The 23,021-nt window shown below is 42.8% G+C and overlaps 1 protein-coding gene across 5 annotated transcripts in view; it reads left to right on the top strand.

Annotated features, from left to right (window-relative positions):
• The first annotated feature begins 659 nt into the window (after nucleotides 1–659).
• Nucleotides 660–23,021, top strand: part of DNAJC6 (DnaJ heat shock protein family (Hsp40) member C6) — a 167,496-nt gene continuing 145,134 nt past the window's right edge. For 2 of the 5 annotated variants that reach the window (XM_063801000.1, XM_063801002.1), the window contains exons 1-2: nucleotides 16,511–16,639; nucleotides 17,208–17,406. In XM_063801000.1, coding sequence (XP_063657070.1) covers nucleotides 17,385–17,406 — 22 coding nt within the window. In that variant the 5' untranslated portion in view covers nucleotides 16,511–16,639; nucleotides 17,208–17,384. Of the gene's footprint in view, nucleotides 832–7,030; nucleotides 7,129–16,510; nucleotides 16,640–17,207; nucleotides 17,407–23,021 lie in introns of those variants that run through there. The other 3 variants (XM_063800992.1, XM_063801004.1, XM_009459874.3) reach the window with 3 other exon arrangements.

Here is a 23,021-nt window from a genome sequence, read left to right as displayed (position 1 = left end):
TGGACAAAGTATTATAGTAAGCTATCATTTACTGAGACTATTTCATCATTTACATGTAACAGCAAAACTTATCACAACTGTGAATTAGGTGCTAGGTATTATTTCCATTTTACAGATTGGGAAACAGAGACTTAGAGAAGTTAGGCAAGTTGGCCAAGGCTGTAAAGTCAGTCAGTGGCCGAGCCAGGATTCATACAGTTGTGCTTAGCTGGGAAGTCTAGGTCCTTTCTACTAGCTCTCCTCCACTCACACCACACACATGTGTGCATATACATGCATGCACACACATGAATCTTGTATCCTGTTGACTTTGAGTACTGTCATAATCATATTTCTGGACCTAGCTTTGTAAACACAATGACATGCATGGAATTCAGGATTTTTTTTTTCCCATTTTGTTTTTCTCCACGCCCAGTGAACCAGATGTACAAATAAGTGGGCTTACTTGGTTTGCATTTTTGACATTTGAAAAGAAATTCCACGTTGCTCATGCTCATGAATGTGCCTCAGGCACTTGGGTGTTTCCACTTGGTGGAAGATCTTCTCTCAGACCACATTCTTTTCCCATGGACTCCAGAGACTGTGGCAAAAGCCTGCCACTGGATCTGCCTGGAGCGAGCAGTGATTGTGGGAGTCAGAGGCTTCTGGTCTTTTTTCAGCTCCAGTTGGAAGAGTGCCATAAAATCATGTGATGTTTGGACTAAAAGGGCAAGCCAAAGAATGTCCCTTGCATCTTTCTCTGACCAGTGAAGTCTAAGCAGTGAGCAAGGAGGCCTCTCCAAGGAGCTGTTTCAATCCACTGGATGTGCCAGGACTCACCAGGAATAAAAGGTGAGTCTCTAAGCCAGGCCCAATGGGGCTATTAACACTTAGCACTACTTCAGACCAGCCAGTGAGAGTCAGGATGCACAGGGAAGGAGAGTGGGAGACCCTGGAAGGGAACTTCTAGGTCATCTGGTTGTTTCCTCCACTAACAGGAGTGAGTAGCAGTGTTGGTGGTCAAGTAGTAAGCTAGGAGGAGAAAGGACATAACTAGTCTTTTACAGATGGTTTGGTTAACCAGGACTAGATTTCTAGGTGTCTTAACCCTGAGGCCAGGTAAAAGGTCCCAGGACAGAGGGCAACCCTAATTGGTGGCACGTGGTCACCATTCCTGAGTAGCTTTGCTAATTAGATCACTTTTTTTTTTTTTTTTTGAGACAGGGTCTCCCTCTGTCGCCCAGGCTGGAGTGCAATGGCATGACCTTGGCTCACTGCAACCTCTGCCTTCAAGTGATTCTCCTGCCTCAGACTCCTGAGTAGCTGGGATTATAGGCGCATACCACCACACCTGACTATTTTTGTAGTTTTAGTAGAGAGGAGGTTTCACCATATTGGCCAGGCTGGTCTTGAACTCCTGACCTCAAGTGATCCACCTGCCTCAGCCTCCCAAAGTGTTGGGATTACAGGTGTGAGCCACCGTGCCCAGCCAAGGTCACTCTTCTAAAGGCCTATTTCTTCAGTCCGGATGCCAGGGAGAGTGAGCTGCTGTAGAAGAAAGCAGCTTATTGCTGATAGACAGAGAACATCTCTCAATTTCTACCTTCTCCCCAGTTTCCTTCTTCATTTCATATTTAGAGCTTCCTATTCTTCTTCTTCTTTTTTTTTGAGACAGAATTTGCTCTGTCACCCAGGCTGGAGTGCAGTGGCGCAATCTGGGCTCACTGCAACCTCCCTCTCCCAGGATCAAGTGATTCTCCTGTCTCAGCTACCCAAGTAGCCAGGACTACAGACGCGTGCCACCATGGCCAGCTAATATTAGAGATGAGGTTTCACCGTGCTGACTAGGCTGGTCTCAAACTCCTGACCTCAGGCAATCTGCTGGCCTTGGTCTCCCAAAGTGCTGGGATTACAGGTGTGAGCCACCACATTGGGCCAGCTTCCTATTCTTCTGAATTAGAGAAAGAATAAAATGGGTTTTTCCCAAATTTCTCTCTCTCTCTGTCTCTCTCTCTTTTGTTGTTGTTTTTTTGAGACAGGGTCTTGCTCTGTCTCAAAAACTCCCAGGCTGGAGTGCAGTGGCATGATCATGGCCCCCTGCAGCCTCAACCTCACAGGTTCAAGCAATCCTCCCAAGTAGCCGGGAGTACAGATGCATGCCACTGCACTGGGCTAATCTTTTGATTTTTTTTGTAGAGACAAGGGCTCACTATGTTGCCCAGACTGGTCTTGAACTCCTGGGCTCAAGCAATCCTCCCACCTTGGCCTCCCAAAGTGCTGGGATTATAGTCATGAGCCACTGCATCTAAAATTTATTATAGAGTGTTACTTTTCTAGACCACTAAGGGCCTCACTCTGAACTGGGAGAGTAATTTAACTCTTCCTGACAGACCTGGGCCTCCATGCTACTGTAACCTCTTTGAGTCCTCCATACCTCCACCCTGAGACTTAGCAAATGGTCTTTGGCCTCCTTGAGTGAGCAAGAGGTAGTGAGGAAGTCCAGTGTAGTCATGAAGTCATGAGCCTAGGTTGAATTGTGATTCAGCTGAATTTTTTTTTTTGAGACGGAGTCTTGCTCTGTCACCAGGCTGGGGTGCAGTGGCTCAATCTCAGCTCACTGCAACTTCTGCTTCCTGGGTTCAAGTGATTCTCCTGCTTCATCCTCCCCAGTAGCTGAGATTACAGGTGTGCGCCACCATGCCCGGCTAATTTTTGTATTTTTAGTAGAGACAGGGTTTAGTAGAGATGGGTGGATGTGATCCACCCATCTTGGCATCCCAAAGTGCTAGGATTACAGGTGTGAGCCACTGCGCCTGGCTGACTCAGCTGAATTTTAAGTATTGAAGTGAACCATACGAAATTGTTGATATGCAACCTAAAAAAATTAAAATGTTTTGTTTTGAGATAATTGTAGATTGATATGTAGTTGTAAGGAATAATACAGAGAGACCCCATGTACTCTTTTGCCCATTTTCTCCTAATAGTAACATTGTGCAAAACTATAATCTAATATAGTAACCAATAAGTTGATATTGATACAGTAAAGATACATACAGAACAGTTTCATCACCACAGAACAATTTCATCACCACAGAATCTCTTCTATAGCCACATCCACCCTGCTCCTCCCTGGCAGCTACGATTTTGTCCTCCATTTGTATAATTTTACCATTTTAAGAATGTTACATAAATGAAAATGTAAAGTATGTAACATTTTGGGATTAGCTTTTTTCACTTATGGTAATTCCTTGGAGATTCACTGAGCTTGTTATATGTGTCAATAGTTTGTTACTTTTTATTGCTCACTAGTATTCCATGATATGCATGTACCACAGCTTGTTTAACCATTGACCCATTAAAAGATGCCTGGGTTGTTTCCAGTTTTGGGTTGTTACAAAGTAAAGCTACTGAGCATTCCTTTTATAGGTTTTTGTGTGTTTTCATTTTTTCTGGGATAAGTACACAAGAGTGCAACTGCTGGGTCATATGGTAGTTCTGTGTTTAGTTTTATAAGAAACTGCTAAACTCTTCCAGGGTGGCTGTACCAGTTTACATTCCTGCCAGTGATGTAGGAGTGATTCAGTTTCTCGGCTACATCCTCATTCTGTCAGGTGTGTAGTGATATCTCATTGTGGTTTTAATTTGTATTTCCCTAATGGTTAACAATGTTGAATTTCTTTTCATATGCTTGTTATCTATGTATCTGCTTCAGGGAAATATGCGTTCATGTCTTTTGCACATTTTAATTTTTTTTTTTTTGAGACAGAATCTCACCATATTGCCTACGTTGGAGTGCAATGGCGTGATCTTGGCTTACTGCAACCTCTACCTCCTGGATTCAAACAGTTCTCCTGCCTCAGCCTCCCAAGTACCTGGGATTACAGGCATGCGCCACTATGCCCGGCTAATGTTGTATTTTTAGTAGAGACAGGGTTTCACCATGTTGGTCAGCCTGGTCTTGAACTCCTGACCTCAGGTGATCCACCTGCCTTGGCCTCCCAAAGTACTGAGATTACAGGTGTGAGCCACTGCACCCGCCAGTTTGTTTGTTTTTTAATGCTGAGTTTTGAGAATTCTTTACATATTCTAAATACTCCTTTGTTGGCTATGTGGTTTGAAGTATTTTGCCCAGTTGGTAGTATGTCTTTTCATTTTCTTAACAGGGTCTTTCACAGAGCAAAAATAATCTTGATAAGGTCCAACATATCGATTTTTCCTCTTATTGTGCTTTTGGTAACAAGCCACAGAACTCTTTGTATAGCTCTGGGTACTAGAAAATTTTCTCCTATTTCTTTCTAAGTTTTATAGTTTTACATTTAAGTCTAGAATCCATTTTGACTTGATTTTTGTATAAGGTATGAAGTTTGGGTCCTGGATTTTCTCTCTCTTTTTTTTTTTTTTCCTATGGATGTCCAATTGCTCCAACATCATTTGTTGAAAAAGCACATTTCTTCCACTGAATTGCTTTTGATCCTTTGTCAAAAATTAGTTGGACAGATTTACGTGGGTCCATTCTATTTCTGGGTCTTTATTCTGTTCCGTTGATATATGTGTCTATTTTTCTGCCAACACTGCACGGTTTTTGAAATTGTACCTTTACAGTAGGCTTCAAGTTTGGGTGGAGTGATTCCTCCCATTTTATTTTATATACACACATCTTTCCTCCCCGACCCCCAATCATTTGAAGGCATGTTAAATGCATCATGGCTCTTTATTCCTAAATGCCTTCGTGTGTATTTTCTTTTAAAATTTTTTTTTTATATTTTTCAATTTTTAATAAGAGAGACAAAAGGTTTCACCACATTGCCCAGGCTGGTCTTGAACTCCTGAGCTCAAGCCACCTGCCCACCTCAGCCTCCAAAAGTGCTGGGATTACAGGTGAAGCCACTGTGTGGGGCTTCAGTGTGTGTTTTCTTAAAATAGGGATATTTTCTTACATAATCGCAGTGTAGTTATTAATGTCAGCAAGTTTTTTATTGATAAACATTTTTCTCTAATCTGCTACATATATATATATATATACACACACACAATTTTGTAAAATTAACTCAGTAATGTGCTTTAGAGCCTTAAAAAACAAAAACAAAAAACTACAAAACAGGGTCCATTCTAGAGTCAGGTGGTATTGTATTTAGCTGCAATGTCTCTTCTGTCACCTTTTTTTTTTGAGATGGAGTCTTGGTCTGTCTCCCAGGCTGGAGTGCAATGGCGCAATCTTGGCTCACTGTAACCTCCGCCTCCCAGGTCCAAGTGATTCTCCTGCCTCAGACTCCCGAGTAGCTGGGATTACAGGTGCACGCCACCGTGCCCAGCTAATTTTTGTATTTTTAGTAGAGACGGGGTTTCGCCATGTTGGGTCTGGAACTCCTGACCTCAGGTGATTCATCTGCCTCGGCCTTCCAAAGTGCTGGGATTACAGGTGTGAGCCACTGCATCCAGCCCAGTCACCTTGAATCTAGAATATCTCCGTAGCTTTTCTTCTTATTTTATGACATTGATACTTTTGAAGAATACAGCACTTCCCTGCTCCTTTTAATAGTGGATTCCTCATTTTGGGTTTATCTGATGTTTCCCCATGATTAGCTTCATGCTGTGCATGTTTGGCCAGAATACTCCATAGATGATGTGTCTTTCTCAGCATATCACATCTGCAGGCATTCGATTTTCACGTGTCTCCACTGGTGATTTTTTTTTTTTTTTAGATAACGTGACTCTGTCAGCCAGGCTGGAATGCAGTGGCACCTTCTTGGCTCACTGCGGCCTCTAACTCGCTGGGCACAGGTGATTCTCCCACCTTAGCCTCCTGAGTAGCTGGGACTGAAGGTGTGTGCCACCATGCCTGGCTAATTTGTGTCTCTGTGTGTGTGTGTGTGTGTGTGTGTGTGTATGCATTTTTGGTAGAGACGGGTTTTTGCTTTGTTGTGCAGGCTGCTCTTGAACTCCTGGGCTCAAGTGATCCGACTGCCTCAGCCGCCTGAAGTGCTGGGACTACAGGCGTGAGACACCGTGCCCGATCTCCACTGGTGATTTTAATTTTGGTCACCGATAGAAGCTCTTGTCTGATATTATTTGGGCCTACAAAAATGGCAATTTCATAATTTGACCTAACATAAAACCTTTTTACTGAGGTTTTAGATATCTAACCTGTACTCTCTGACGCTCGGTTTCCCTATCTGTTGAGTTTGGAGATTGTTTCTGCCCCACGAGTATTACTGGAGGGTTAAATAAGATGATGTATGTAAAATCTGCCACATAAAAAGCATTCTATAAATATTAGCTATTATTATTGCAGCCAGGTCGTGTTCAAGGGCGTTGGTTTTGATCTTCCTCTCAGTCTCTCCCAATTCCAAGCAAAATCTCAACAGAGAGCAGTGATGGCATGGGGATGGGGTGAGGGAGCCTCACTTCTGCCACCTCAGTTTCCTCATCTGGAAAATGGGAAACGCCTCCCACACCACGGGGTTGCAATGAGGTTTCATGAAATGTGTGTAAAAGTAACTGGACATAGAACAAGTTCTTAAAAAATCATGTGGGTGACTAGTAATCTCTTGTAATAGGAAAACAGGAATATCTGTCAGAACTAAAACCACTTTCTAACGTGATGTTTCATTTTGAGGCGGTAGCACGGTGTGAGTAAACATCGTCAGAGTCTAGGGCTCTGGAATTTCTTTAGCGCTGTGTGATTGTGGGCAGATGCCTTACCCTCTCGGAATGTGGAGTGTATGGTTTGTAACAGGGAGATAAAACGGGTGAGCGCCCCCTAGGACTCCTGTGTTAATAAAGGGTGCTAACGGTGCCTCCCGAGTGAGGGGCGCGGACCCGCGCGCACCCGCACGCCTCGGGCGCCAGGCGCCGCCGTGTGGGCGGGGCCGGGCAGCCTCCCTTGTCGGCGCCAGCCACGGCTCCCGGCCCCAAGCTCCGCCCCCGGCGCGCATATCCCAGCAGCGGCCCGGCACCTGGCAGACGCGCGGCGGTGGAGGCGAGCGGTGGCGCTCGGCTCGGGCGACGGCGGCGGGGGAGGGCGCGGCGCACCGATGGGCGCCACTGAGAAGGGAGGCCAGAAGAGCCGGAAGCTGTTTTCCTTGCGGCGGCCGTGGAAGGCGACCCGGCGGCTGTGGAGGCCACGCTCAGCTCGCCAGGCGGCGCAGGGTGAGTGTGGGCGCGGCCTGTCGGGACCTATTACCCCGAGGCAGGGGCGCAGCGGCGGCGGGGCCGTCCCCGGCGGTCTCTCGGGTCGCGTTCCCGGCCCTGGGAGCCTGGATGCCTAGGCGACGCCCGAACCCGACCCTCGGTCGCGGGTACGGGGACCGCTGGGGAAGCGCAGGGGCTGATGTCGTCACAGTCTCCTTTCCCCTAGCCCCTGCTCGTTGCTTTGGCTCTGGACACAGGGAAGCCACGGTGGCGCGGCGACACAGCCTCACTGAGGTTAGCTTGTCCCCGGCCCCCAGCACCTGGCCTGGCGCCTGCAATGCAGTGCCTACTGGGGGAATGAATCAGAACCCGAGGCTCCCTTCAAGGTCCTCCCGCCCTGTACCCACCTCCTCTCTACCTGCCTGCGGTGATTTCGAAGCTCTCGCCACGATAAACTATTTCCAAGCACACTCAGTCCTGTCCTCGCCAGGGCCTCAACTCACAGCCAATCACTGACTCACTCCGTTCATTCATTCCACAATGTTTATCGAGCCCCTCCATCTGCCTTGGCCGGAGAACACGATGGGCAAAGCCCGGATCTTGGAACTACTTCTAGAGAGGAAGACAGACATTACACACGCAAAACAGAGAAAGCCCGGTACACATTGCTATGTGTGCTTAGAGGGAATCAGTCTGCTGACAGAGGAAAAAAGGCAGGTCCCCGAGCTTCCATGGCAGGCGGACTGGGAAGGCCTCTCCGAGGCATTGCAAGTCAGCGGAGACCCGAGGACTGACTAGGAGTTACTCTAGCGTGAAGCCGAGTAATAGAGAATAGCAAGTGGAAAGGTTCCCAGAGTGCCTGAATTGAGCAAGGGGAAAGAGAGGGATGCAGGGCCTGGATCGAGGTCTGGGCAGAACATGAAGAGGAGTTCGGATTTTATTCTACGTGAGCTGGGAAAACACTGAAGTGTGCTAAGCAGGGAAGTGACCTGATCTGGGGGCTCCCGGCTTTTCTCTGTCTGCAGTGTCCATGCTCGCATCTCAGCCTGCCGGATTCCTACCCTCCTGCCAAGACTAGCACAAATGCAGTCTCCTCGCTGAAATCTCTGTGGTTCCTGCCACCTGTAACCCCTCCTTTAGCATTTCGTCACCTGTAGAGCGTTTGTCACTGTTCATCTGGTATTAAAGGTTCCACATTCTCATCCATTTCATCTTTGCATCCCCCACGAGGCTAAGTGCAGGGCTTGGTACTGTGTAGATACTGCTTATGAATGTGTCTTGTCTTGTCCTTTTTGTCTGTTTCCATCATCTGAGGATCCTTCCTCTGAGGGGTTGACATGCCTTATTTCTAAAATGGCCGACCGGATGCAGGGCAGAGCCAGATTGCACCAGGACCCTGCCATCGATATAGTCCCCCTCACCCACCCCCGGTGTTTTGAGGATTAAATAAATTAATGGATTAAACGAGTTAGTAGTTATAAAGTGTTAGCACCTATTAAGCATTATAAAAATAAATTTGAAAATGACCAGCAATAATTATCTTTCAAATATTTATTTATTGCATTGGAAACAAGCTTTTCTATTGGTGGTTGTTAGGGAGACTCTGCAGCTTGTCATTGTCATCTTGCCGGCTTTTAAGTATGTGTTCCTACTTTTTAAAAGTCAGTGCACCAACAAAATTCTTTCCATACTGTCATCAAGAACTATTGCTGAGGCCGGGCGCAGTGGCTCACCCCTGTAATCCCAGCACTTTGGGAGGCCAGGCGGACGGATCACTTAAGGTCAGGAGTTCGAGCCTAGCTGGCCAAGGTGGTGAAACCCCGTCTCTACTAAAAATACAAAAATTAGCTGGGCGTGGTGGCATACACCTGTAGTTCCAGCTACCTGGGAGGCTGAGGCAGGAGAATCGCTTGAACCCAAGAGGCAGAGGCTGCAGTGAGCTGAGATTGCACCACTGCACTCCAGCCTGGGCCACAGAGTGAGATTCTGTCTCAGACAAACAAACAAAAAGAACTATTGCTGAAACTTAATAGGGCCGAAGGCTGACCACTTTTTATCATGAGCTTGAATGAGATCGATGATTGCAACAAGTATTCCTTGAGTGATAATTACATGCATAGTGTTATTCCAGATGTTGTGTGAATGCTTACAAAAGAGGAATAGATGAATATTGCCACTGTAGTAACTTGGGTTAGAATAAGTGTTCTGGTTTTATAATTTTTATTTTAATTTTTAAAATCTTTAAAGTTCCGGGATACACATGTAGGATGTTCAGGTTTGTTACATAGGTAAAGGTGTGCCTTGGTGGTTTGCTGAACCTATCAGCCCATCACTTAGGTATTAAGCCCAGCATGCATTAGCTATTTTTCCTGATGCCCTCCCTCCCCTGCCCTCACCACCACGGGCCCCATTGTGTGTTGGTTCCCTCCCTGTGTCCTTGTGTTCTCATTGTTCAGCTCCCACTTATAAGTGAGAACAACTGGTGTTTGGTTTTCTGTTCCTGCATTAGTTTTATAATTTTTAAAACCAGATCTTTAGTGCCTATACAACCATCTCTGCTTCTGCGTTCCTGACCTAGCGTTTACTCACAGCTTCCCAGGGCTCATTGCCATCCCACACCTCTCTTTTCTTAGATAGGATCTTGGCTGCTCACTACATTCCTCTACTATCTATCTTCCCCTTCCCCCATAAGTCCTGGGGATAAAGCCATTATAATATCTAATGTTACATGATACTTGACATCTTATAGAATAGTTCAACTACAGGATTTTGTTTAGATCTTGACAATACTCCTGGAAGGAGAGAGGGCAGATGTTATGTATTTCCCCCATTTTATATATAAGGGAAGGTGAAACAAGAGGCACTAAGTGATATGCTGGAGGTCATGTGACTGGTGAGTGCCAGACTCAGGCCTGCCTACCTATACAACATGCTTTCTGCCACATCTCCCTCCACACATGAAAAAACATGTTTCAATAGCTATACTCGTGGAAGAGGGAAGTAAAACGAATAAATATTATGCAATAAATCTATATCTCAATTTTATTTGATTTTTTAAAGTTAACCTGAATTTCTTATGATGATGTTAACATCACTTTGGGCATCTAGAATCATACACTTTGACATCACACAGGCTATGATTTAAATCTGCCACTAATAAATGGCACATTAATAAACTGTGTGATATCAGACAGCATCCTTAGTCTTTCAAAAATGGAGTTATATATTATCTGAAAAATGAGGATGACAATTCCTATGTCATGTAACTGTGATGATTAAATGCATTTCTGGTACATAGAGGTTCACAAAGGGCTGGTTATTTTTTAATTAATATTAGGTTTACTATTGTATGTATTAATATTAATAAAACAAAACCTAATATGGTTGAAAATCTAGACTATTCTTAGAAAATAGTCTAGAAAACCTAGAAAAGTCTAGAAATTATTAGCAAACCATAATATTAATATGGCTGAAAATCTGGACTACTATTAGTATACTATTGTTAGTATAGAATAATAATAGTCTAGATTTTCATAAGAGTCCAGACTACTATTAGTCTAGATTAATGCTTAGTCTAGATTTCAACCATATGATCACACTCAAAATATGTTTAAAAGTTCAGTGTGCTCTGGGAAGCAACCACAGCTGGAGGCTTCTTTGAGGAAGTTAACCCTTCTGGGTCAACCAGAAGGTCTTCTGCAGCAGCATCCATCTTTCTACCACCTTCTTCTTTTTCATCAGGAGGCTGCAGGGGAGAAGGAACATAGCTTCTAGGGACTCCTGTCATCTTTTCATGCTAACACTGTGTCCTGAACATAGCAGACATTCAATAAATATGTCTGGAATGAAAGATTCCTTTCATTTATATATATTTCCAAAGAGAATGACTCTGAAATTTACACTGTGAACATTTGTCACTAAAAATATAGCATAAATATCTAAAAGGACAATTACTGCATCAAAGTGTATATATATATATATATAGTTTTGATTTTGAGAGATATTGCCAAGTTGACCTTTGTACATTTGTGCTAATTCAGTTTCTGCCAACAGTGTGTAAGCTCCCCGATTCCTTACTGAATATGGTCAGACTTTTAAATGCTTGCTAATTTGATGGGTATGAAATGATATTCCATGTTGTTTTATATTGAATTTTCTTGATGAATAATGAAGCTGAGTATCTTTTCACATGAATATTGGCCATTCTTGTGTGAACCTTTGTGAAAGGCCTATTGATGTCTTTCTCATTTCTTTAACTTGGGTTTTTTTTTTTTCTATCCATTTTAGGAACTCTTTAAATATTCTGGATATGAATTATTTGTTGGTTTAAAGGTCTAAACAACTTTTAAAAATGTACTTAATCATGCCAGTAGTTCTAAATGGGAATATGAACAAGCTGTGCTGAGTTGAAATTAACCCTCCAAATGCTTCCATCCATTCCAGAGAACCATATTTTACTCAAATATCAAAGTCCGTAGGTTACAGAAAAGGGAGCAAGTGACGAAAGCATTTTATGAGCAATAGACTTCTCTAGCCCTTGAATTATGGTAGATAACTGGCCTTGAGTTCCTCCCACCAGAAATTCCCTCCTCTAAACCCTGTGGTGGTTGAGGAGCCCTTTCCTGAGCTGTGGTATTCTCTGGGAAGACACAGGTTGGAACTAGAGTCAGTTTCCATCAGTAGATAGTATTTTGCAGAACAATTTACTTGGAGAAGAGGACAGAATTTCTGTCACGTCGATCAGTGGTTTATTCTCTCACTGCCATTGTCTAGCCATATGTCCCTAAAAATAAGCCACATTGAATGGAGGTAATGATCCCTACCCAGCCTATTCCTAAGGATATTAGAGAGATCAAATGAGACCATAAAAATGAAAGGGCTGTGTAAATACAAGGTTTGTTAGCCAGGCTCTGGGAAGTAACCGACACTTTGTCAGAGTGGGAAAACCTCACTGACCCACAATCTTTGGGTCTGTGGCTCTGGCCCTTCTCCTACCACCTGTTCTGCATACAGGTGCATGATTGTAGAGAGCTGTGCTTCTCCAAGGTTGGTCTCCAGACCAGCAGCATGAGAGCAGCAGCATCAGCATCACTCAGGACCTTGTTAGAAATGCAAATTCTAGGCCCCCATCTCAGAGCTACCAAATCACAAACTGAGGGGTGGGAGGATGGGGAGGGATAGGAGGCTGGAACCTGGAAATGTGTTTTAATAAACTCTGCAGTAATTCTGACACATGCTAAAGGTTGAGAACCACTGACTTAGTAGGATGAGCAAGGGTTTTACAGCCAGCAAATGTGGGTTTAAATCCCAACTCTCCTACTTGCCAACTTGTGATATGTAAATTACTAGACCGTCTTGGGTTTCCAACCTCTCACTAATAAAAGGAAGACCGAGTGTGGTGTAGCAGGTGAAGCCACTCTCCTTCCTTCCCATTTCCTTTACAGGACTGTGTGAGAAATAAATGACATGACGATTCTGGACTCTGCTGTGTTTAGCTATGTGTCTCCTTTGGCAAGTCTCCTTGCCTCTCTGCCTCATTTTTCTCATCTGACAAAACGAATGGCAAGAGTTAATGTGTGCATTTCTTTTGTCACACTATGTGCCAGCCACTGTCTTAAAGAGTGTGTGATTTTATTTTATTCTTACAATAACCCTGTTTTACAGCTTTCATCTTACACATAAGAAAAACTGAAGCAGAGAGAGGTTAAGTAACATTTCCAAAGTCATACAACTAGTAAGTTGGGATTCAAACCCGGGAGGTCTTCTGTGAGTCCTTGCATTAAAGACAATGCTTGCCAAATAATAAGTTCTCAAAAAATGGATGATGATGATGATAAGAAAATAGCTTGGCATATAGTAGGTACTCCATAAAAGCCATGCTGCCCTCTTTTGTGGCTAGCCCTAATCCTAAACATCTATCCCCTCCCCGCAGTAAGCACATTTTCTTTTTCCTTTTCACCTCTTTTCTGGCCATTTGGGTGCTCTGAGCAAGCCAGACAGAGGCTTGGCTGGATGCAGGAAGACCAAGTGTGGTGTTGCAGGTGAAGCCACTCTTTGGGAATGAATGACTAAGCTAGCAGAAGCTCTAGACAAGTTATTGAAAGATCATTTCATCTGCCTAATTTGGAATATATGTTCTGGGTCTCTGCTTACCTATCAACTAATCAAGAATTAAAATGCCTCAAAAGTTCCAAGGGAATGTAAAAGCTTTTTTTTTTTTTTTTGGTGCCCAGTTTTTCCTCAGAGTAAAATTTGCAGCTGGGAAAGTTTAATCCACAGTATGACAGCAGTGTTTTTTTCCTTTCATTTTTGTTTTTTTGCTCAGACAATAAAAAGCCTTATTCCCTTTCAATTCAGGGTTTCACTCGTTGTTCTTGAAAATTCCCTTCAGTTTAGCTCTCAAGATGGCCTTGCTTGCTGAGCATGAGTCACTGGTTTAGTGACTCAGAGTGGCATCTAACAAGACAAGGATGTGCAGGGTTGTCAAGGGACTTAGTGGTCAGTGGATCCTGCCTGAAGCTTTTCCTAAACCCAGTTTTTGAGATAGAGCATCTTTTCCATTAGCGGCTGTTCCTAATCATCCTCAGTACCAGTTTATCTGAAGCTTGGGGTCTGACAGAGACACTGCCTTGTTGTGGAAAGCTCTAGAATCCATCCTTGCCCTTAACTGGATGTGGCCTTGAGATTTACTGTGTGACAGGACAAGACTTCTGAGAGTTCACCCAGCTCTGCTTGGAATGGCCACAGAATCAGGAGGCCTGTGCTTCTGGAAATACGGTGTCAGGAGGGAAAATAAAGCCTCTTTTTATTTGATGAGGCCTTCAAACCTCTTTCAACTTAAGGAGAAAAAAGATCAATTAAAGTTGGATAGAGAAACAGACACATGTGATGAAGCAAATATACCCAAATGTACTTGGATATGGGGCCCACTGTACAATTCTTTCAACTTTTTGATATGTTTGAAACTTTTCAAAATACAATGTTTGGTACAATGCAGATACCCCTAGAAATGACTACACTTTTGAAAACATTATTCCTTTTGCAATATAAATGGGTGTCTTCCTTCCCTTCTCCCACTTCTTTTCTACTCCTAGCATTGGTCTTTTTAAAATTTTGGTCTGGGGAGCCTTCTTGATTAAAAAGGCCCTGGAATAGTTAGAAAGAATGAATAAGACCTAGTACTTGATAGCACAACAAGGTGACTAGAGTCAATAATAATTTAATTGTACATGTTAAAATAACTGAAAGAGTATAATTGGATTGTTTGTAACACAAAGGATAAATGCTTGAGGGGATGGATACTCCATATTCCATGATGTGATTATTATACATTGCATGCCTGTATCAACATTTCTCATGTACCTCATAAATATATACACCTACTATGTACCCACAAAAATTAAAAATAAAAAAAATTTTAAAAAGGGCCGGAGTGAGGGTGGTTGGTGATTGGCTATTCCTTTATGCCAAGGACTTCATATTCTTCATATGTAATTCTCACAATAATACTACAAACTAGTTATTAATTTCTGTATTTTATGAGGAAACTGAAGCTTAGGGGAATAAACTTGACCCAGTTACAAGGTAATACTACTCATCTTACAGCATTTATGGAGCCCTTACTTGATGTGTCAGGCTTTGTGCTATGAACCTTAAACCTATTAACTTGTTTTAGCCTCACCCAGCTGTGGAAGGTGGGTACCATTATTACCTCCATCCTGCAGATCAGGAAATGGAAACTTAAGAGAGGTGCAGCAACTTGTCTCAGCTTATATTCCAGGGGCTGGTACATGGCAGGGCCCATGTTTGAATCCATCCTCTTTATTTATTTTTTGAGGCAGGGTCTTGGTCTGTCACCCAGGGTCTTTCTTGCTCTATTGCCCATGGCTCACTGCAGCCTTGACCTACCAGACTCAAGCATCCTCCCATCTCAGCCTCCCAAGTAGCTGGACCACAGGCTCATGCCACCATGCCCAGCTAACTAAAAAAAAAATTTTTCATAGAGACAGGGTCTCACTATGTTGACCAGGCTGGTTTTGAACTCCTGGCCTCAAGCGATCCTACCACCTTGGCCTCCTAAAGTGCTGGGATTACAGGCATCAGCCACCTCTTCCAGTCCTCTTCTGCTTTAGAGCTCTTGCCCTACTATTCAAACCCACGCTTTGGCATTTCTTTGCCTACTTTGGTAAATTGGCATATCTAGTGGAAGCCTCTTGACCTGAGGCCACAGGCTCCTGAGGACAGAGAATGTTTTGTTCAGCACTGTGTCATTCCTAGTGTTCATAGCAGTGCCTGGCACCATGAATATTATTGAATAAAAGAGTGCATGAATGATGGCTTCTCACCACCTACTCCCTCACCTTCTCAGTCCCCCAAAGTGCTCCTCTTGGGCACATTTTGGCTATCCTGGACTTGGTCCTTGGAGATAAAGATGCTGGTTTCTCTGATGTGGTTTAGCCAGTGTCGCATTTGGTGGCCAGTAAGGAGTTGTAATGAAGGCAGATTTTCCTTATTGGTCTTAAGCTGTCAAAGACAGCAGAAAGATATTATCCACTGCCAAGGAAAGATGGGAACCAAAAACAAATACTTAAAGTTTCCCAAAGCTTTCAAGGAATCTTCCAGCTGTGGCAACAAGAAGTCCTTAGTAGCCATGAAAGTTCTCACATTATAGCTATATTTGACTCTTGGGTTGAAGTAATGAACAGGTGAACACTGACAATTAGTCATCTTAAATGTGCCCAAGCAGTTGGTAATTATACCCTGCATTTATTTAGTGTTTTGTTTACAAAATTCTGTTCTCCCTTTTGATGATATGAACAGCCCAGTACATATATAGGACAGCTATGATTATTCCCACTTTACAGATGAGAAAACTGATGCCAGAGAGGTTCTGTCATTTGCCCTACACTACGCAGTTAATAAAAGGTAGAGACAGTAGAGACAGGTCTTCAACCCTTTTAATGCCTAGTCCAGGACATTTTTAATATCAATATTGCATTTAACTCAGTAATTTCTGAGGATGAGTAACAGGAAGATGTATTCCTTTCTGTTGCTCTTCTTCCAATTTAGTTAGGTTATGTATTTGAGTCAGTTAGTCTTTCTGGATACCAGTTTACTAATCTGTATCATGGGGAATAAACACCATCCATCAGTGAGTATGCATGAAGCAGAGGAGACTGGGAGGGTTCAGAACTTAAAAAACAATTTCTGAGTGAAGCTGTTTGGAAGAGACTGTGATGACTCTTACCTATTATCCATAAAACAAATTAAATGGCACCTCCCTTGGCCACCCTACCTAAAATGGCACCCCTGTTACCTCATTACCATGTTTCATTTTTCTTCACAGCATTTATTGCCATTTATTATATGTCTATATTACCTGTCTGAATCCTCCCACCAGAGTGCAGTAGCCAAGAAGGCAGGGACCTGAAACCCTAAGAGGTGGAATAGTGCCTGGCACAAATAACCACGTGTTGAATAAATGATTGAAGGAATTAATGAATGAATCTGAGCTGTGGAATGATTCAAAGTAAGTTTGAATTGAATGACTGATTTACTTGAATCCTCGCTCCCCAATAGAGGGGTGTTATGGTTTGGCATCCTCATACATATTCTTAGTCTGCCACTCAATGGCTTACAACCAGTCACTAAAGCCTCCTTGAGTATCAACTTAGGCCTGGGTGAAATGGGTTCAATAACCTGTGTCCATGCAGCAGACACAGCCCATTATATTGCCCTGTATGCCTCTGTACCGTAACAGCCTGTGAGCAGCGTGAGGACTGAGGGCTGGTCCTGTGCACTGTTGTATCCCCAGTACTTAGCATACAGCCTGGTCCACAGAGAGGTAAAATAAATGTTGAATGAATGAATGAAAGTACAGGGCTCTGAATCCTCCTCCAAAGCTGACTTACCATCTGAAAATAAACCTGGTGCATGGCACAGACATTCCCCTTTCAATTCAGAGATGAGGAGGCGCTAAACAGTTGGTTCCCTATCCTGAGGGAAGGAAAGGCAAGCCTCGGCTCCAGATCCGGTTCCATGCCATGTTTTGGAATTTGTGTTTACGTCTGCCTTCATCCCCATCCTTTCCGCTCCAGCATAAGCAAAATTATAACCCCGCACACCGACTTGCATGCAATTATCATAGCCCGAGTGCTCCTCCGTTGAGAGACTTCGCCCCCGAGACCGCTGACTGTGAATGACAAATCAAAAGTCAGGGTTGCAGAATCAGCCGGACTTTCCTGCTCATTTGCAGCAGAGGGAGGAAGCAGAGAATGAAAGATTCTGAAAATAAAGGTAAGGGGCGGACTGCAGAAAGATGGCTAAGAGAGGGCTAAAGGCTAAAAGATGCTAGGGATGCGATGTCACTCCACAGACATATTTAGTTTGTATTAATGGCTAGTTTAAAATTACCGTACCTATATTAACATTCTAGTTATATAATAAACATGATGACTTTAAAAAATGACTAGCTTCTAGTTTCCAAATATTGTGTCATTCAGCTTTCCATTTTTATAGTCCTAAATATAACTCTATTTTTGCATTCTTCATTTAATCTTGGCTGAGTAACACAGCTTTCACAGATTTCCTTAGACTAGCTCCCAGATTTTTGATAATTTTATTTTGGGGGTGTTCACAATAGTTAATAATGAATATACAGGTTTTCAATGCATTATTAGAATTGGAATATCTGAAATAATTGGGACTTAAAACAGTTTGGGTTCTGAAGGCAAACGCTGACGGAGAATCCTTTAATGAACATTAATCTTTTTAGAAGCGCTCCATGGGGAGCCGTCGCTGACCTTCAGAACTGTTTATCTTGCAAAGAAATGCTGGGATGTAAACTACCCCCACTCCATCAGCCTCCACACCTTACCTCCCCCTCACCTCCCAACACTCTAATTCTGTTGGAGGGATGGGGGAAGAGAGAAACGAATTTAAATAAAAACTCAAAAAAGGAAAGGGCTAACCGAAAAATGAGCCAACCAAATTTTAAGTTCAACAACAAGCATTCTGGAGGATTCTGGGGTTTTAAATTCGGAGGCTCCTTAAATATTCTGCCGCAGTTGGGGGAGGAGCGATGGACCCCTAGGTCTCCGGAGGCTACACGTGTTCCCCGATCCCGTTTCCAGGGGGAGCCCTTCCTTCCTATTGCGCTGGTCGTGCTCCTGGCCCGCGTGCCCAGGAAGGGCGCAGCGGAGTCGCGTGCCCGTCCGGGCGGAGGACGCCGTCTCCGCGCGGCGGTGCCGGGCCCCTGCTTCCGGAACGCTAATTTTAGGGTTCGCCAGCCCCCCTTTCTTTTCACCCGCTTTCCGTGCGAGCCGCTGCGCAGCAGTCTGCGCTTCGAGTGCGCTGTGTTTTAAGGAGGCCCCGGCGCTTTCCCCTTGGGCTCGGGGGCTTGGGTGCGCAGGTGGGGGCTGGCACGCAGCCCGTTGGGCAGGTTTCGCGCAGCGACCCTCCCCACGCCGGAGCTAAGTTCTTTGGGTGAGACGTGCAACAACGCAGGCCCCAAAGCTCTCTGCGCGCAGCGCCGCGGGGCTTGGCCTTCTCCAGTCCTCGGGAGTCAGCCACCGTCTCTGGCTTGTTATAGGATTCCCACCTCGTGGTGGGCAATGATGTATACATATTCAACATTAGAAAAAGAAGGAAAAAAAAAAACCCACTCACAATCTAATGCCAATGGAGAGAATGGTATTTTAATCTACGAAACTGTAATGAAGGCTCTTAAACAATCCCACTTTCCATAATTGAGGCTTTCAAAAGGGCCAGGTAGCTGGTGGTGTTTGTATTAACATCTCATAGGCTCTGGATCATTCACAGCCGCGTATTGATCTATGTGGTTTTGACGTTTAAATTTTAATGAAGCAGCCTTAGTGGGGAAGAAAACAGCTATGCATGTGCCTGGTAAGTGGGAAGAGGACCTGTTCACTCCTGTTTCTAAGCCAGCATCTTAAGAGTAGGTATTACCTGTGTGTGAAATCAAAGTATTTTAAAATTAACTCTAGGAAGAATGTTGGATTTTCCTGTGTTGTTTTCAGTGGTTGGAGAAAGGGTTTCTGGAGAGAAAAAAAATTGCTTATTTGCCAAGTCATGCTAGGCCATGGACATGATTTAGAAAAAAAATTAAAGCTGCTTGAATTGGAGGCTCAGGTTAAGGTTAATATTCAACATTGTTTGAAATGGAAACACTCCTGGTTTCTCAGTGTATCAGTGTGTTTTAAGCTCAGATCCCCAGCCTTTTTCTAAGGAGAGTTGGTATTTAGAATTTTTTTTTTTTTTTGAGACGGAGTCACGCCCTGTCGCCCAGGTTGGAGGGCAATGGTGCGATCTCGGCCCACTGCAACCTCTGCCTCCCAGGTTCAAGCGATTCTCCTGCCTCAGCCTCCCGAGTAGCTGGGATTACAGGCCCATGCCACCACGCCCGGTTAATTTTTGTATTTTTAGTAGAGATGGGGTTTCACCATGTTGGCCAGGCTGGTCTCGAACTCCTGACCTCAGGTGATCCACCTTCCTCGGCCTCCCAAAGTGCTGGAGTTACAGGTATGAGCCACCGTGCCTGGCTGGTATTTAGAATTTTTGTTTTACTTTGTACTGGGAAGAGCCTTGGGTTGGGAGTCAAGATTGGTAGGCTCTGACTTGTTCAGTTATAACTCATTTGTGACCTAGGACAGGACTCTATTTCTTTGGGTCTCAGTTTCTTTATCGCTAAAATGGAGAGCTATTAGACTAGATTCCTGTTTTTCAGATTGTGAGTGGTGAGAAAGCAACTTAGTGAGTCTTAGGCAACATTTTAGATCGATGAAATAGAACAGAAACTGTCAGAAATCATTGCACATAGCAGAGGTAACTACTGTGTCCTGAAACTTCTGTTATAGATATTTATCTTTATGCATGTGGGTATAAGCCGTATTCTGACATCACATCGGTTTTTTTTTTTCCTGTGAGTTTCAGTTAAAGAAGTTTGAGGAACACTGAAATAAATCATAGCTCAGTAATGGTTTTCAAGGAGTCTGTGAAATGCAGCTTTATATGCATATATATACAGAGAGAGAGAGAGAGAGAAAGAGAGAGTCAATAGTTTTCCTCAGATTTTTAAAGGATTCTAAGACTCCAAATAGGTTATGAATTACTGTATTTCTAAGGTCCCCCAGGCCTTTTCCAAGCCTATTTCTTTGAGAGCAAAGTATCCCTTTAGGGCTGCTGGGAGATGGGTATGTGTTGACAGAGACCAGATAAGTGTATGGTGTGAGGTGGTGTGTGTGTGTGTGTGTGTGTAGGTGTGACCATAGCAACCAGACCGTGAGAGCCATTCCTGGGTCCCAAATTACCAGTTGGTGTCCTGAATATGAGACATAAAAACACTAAAAATTAGAGTCTCTGTGTTGAAAAGGACCACAGCAAAACTATTAAAATATTATGAATTGTTTGGAAGTCAATTCTTTTTGTAAAGACTGAAAAAGAGAATCAGGTAAAATTATAAGAGGTTGATGGGGCAAAGAAATCACCAGGATGTTGCAGGTTCAGAAAGTGAATTTTTGTAAGCTACCATCACATGAGTGGTTCAGTAAATGTTGACTTGTGGCTTAAGAACTGCCTGCCTGCCTTTTCCATCTTTTTAGTTCATCTTAGGGACAATTCAGTGAGGTTTTTAAATACAAAAGACATTGTGTAACATTGATCTAGCATATCTCAAAATGTTTTGCAAGCCAGGAAAAAGAAATTAAGTATAAGGCAACTAAAAAGAAAATAGTTGAGTGAGTTAATAAGTAGATATTGGCAAACATGACAGCTAATTATAACAATAAGAACCATAGCTCCTATTTAATGAACAACTGTTATGTGAAAAGCTCTCTGGGAGGTGCTTTACATATTGTCACAACACTGCAAGGTAGGTGGTATTTTATTTTGAAGAAATAGATTAAGAATTTTGTACAGGGATACATAGCTAGTTAACGGCAGAGCCATGATTCAAAATCGGGTCTTTTTTTATCTCCAAAACCATTCACATGGTAGGCAAGTACTTGAAAATAAGTAGCCCTGTACTCTGTAAAATTACAGTTTTTAATAAAATTGTCAACATTTTTAGAATTAACTTACCTATATAAAAAGGGAGATGTGAACCTTAGAAAATGATGGCTTTTGACTAATTTTTTAGGTTGTTTTTATTTGGAAAACAGATATTTTAACTCTTCAAATTCAGCTCCAAATTTTCTTTTTACTAAGTTCTTTGAGTATGTTATGCAGCAAGGTCTTAGAGGCACAAAATAATAAGAATGAAGACGGAAAATTTGGGTGAATTTTTTTTTGGTCTATAAGAGGTCAAAGAAAATAGTTCTCATTCCAATTTTTCTGTTATTTTTCTAGATTTTATTTTAAAATGGCAAACATGGCATTTGTTTAGCAAACAAAGTTACACATAACATTTTAATAGTAGGATTTAAAAGTTGTCATGACTGGGCGTGGTGGCTCAACCTGTGATCCCAACACTTTGGGAGGCTGAGGTGGCAGATCACTTGAGGTCAGGAATTCAAGACCAGCCTGGCCAACATGGTGAAACCCCCTCTCTACTAAAAATACAGAAATGAGCCGGGCATGGTGGCATGCACCTGTAATCCCAGCTACTGGGGAGGCTGAGACAAGAGAATCGCTTGAACCTGGGAGGCGGAGGTTTCAGTGAGCCGAGATAGCAAGACTGCACTCCAGCTTGGGTGACAGAGTGAGACCCTGTCTCAAAAAAAAAAAAAAAAGTTGTCTATGCCAATGGTTCCTGAGATAACTTTTCACTGGAAGTTATTACAAAATCTAATTGGGTTTGAGCAGGGTCAGATTCAGACTTTTAGGCTCTAAATATTAAGAAATAGTGTGGTGTTCATCCTCCAATCTGTAATTCAAAATAAGTGTAAAAAAATTTTTAAAAAGTTGTGATTTTTCTTAAACATCTTGACTACTTTGATACTTTTAGAGAAAACTCAAATTCTTTCAAGGATTTTTGTCACTGCTGCATGTGACTGGGTGAGTTGGTGAAATGATACTTTAGCTGGGGTGATCTGTAAATGACTGAGTGACTTCTCAAAGCTTCAGGGGTAGCATGTGGTTAAGCTGGGATTAGAGACTGGTCTATGCCAGTGGTAATCAATGGGTCTGGTATTGCTTTTTGGGCTACACACTGGAAATCTGCAGGTATGTTATTTGATGGTCATATGATTGAGGGGCGCTGCCATTGGCAGAAACTAGAAATGATAGTGCCCTCCGGTGTTCTGGGCTGTTCCATTCAATGATGAATTAGCTCATGTCCTGTGCAATTTTCAAATGTTTTGCTGAAGATGTAGTAAAATCTTCTATACTTTTCTGGGCTTAGAACATAAATTGGTTTCACTGTACACTGAAACTTCCGGGATTAAAAATGCTGTGTAAATCTAAGGAAGATTATACTGAATTTTGTTCAGGAAATCACTTAGCCAAAGCAATGCCACTTGTGTTTTAGACACCAGTACAACACACCTGAATCATAAAATCTATATACAAGTGCAAGTAGCTACCTACTTAATTATGTTTTCTAATATAGTTGTCTGAGCATTTGCATATTGAAATACATGTTGCTTTATTGTAAATAACTTATTTCACTTCTCTTTTACATTACAGTTGAAACATATATGTATATATATATACATATGCATAGTTTAATTTTGTGTTAGGTTATTTCATCTTTAAATTTCATTTTGAGATACTAAACAAGAAAATACAAAATATTTTTATATGTATTTGTGTTACTCAGAGTTTACAAAATGACTTGATTTTTACCCCTGAATGTTTTAAAATAATTTGAACCAACATTAAAACTTTTGGAGACTATAGGTTCAATAAGGTATTTATGGCTTCTTTAATAAAGATTAGAGCAGTCTGCAACAATG

The sequence above is a fragment of the Pan troglodytes genome, chromosome 1, assembly GCF_028858775.2.
Source record: "Pan troglodytes isolate AG18354 chromosome 1, NHGRI_mPanTro3-v2.0_pri, whole genome shotgun sequence".
Lineage (NCBI taxonomy): Eukaryota > Metazoa > Chordata > Mammalia > Primates > Hominidae > Pan > Pan troglodytes.
The sequence above is the reverse complement of the archived record's forward strand: the minus strand, read 5'-3'. Positions and strand labels throughout refer to the sequence as shown.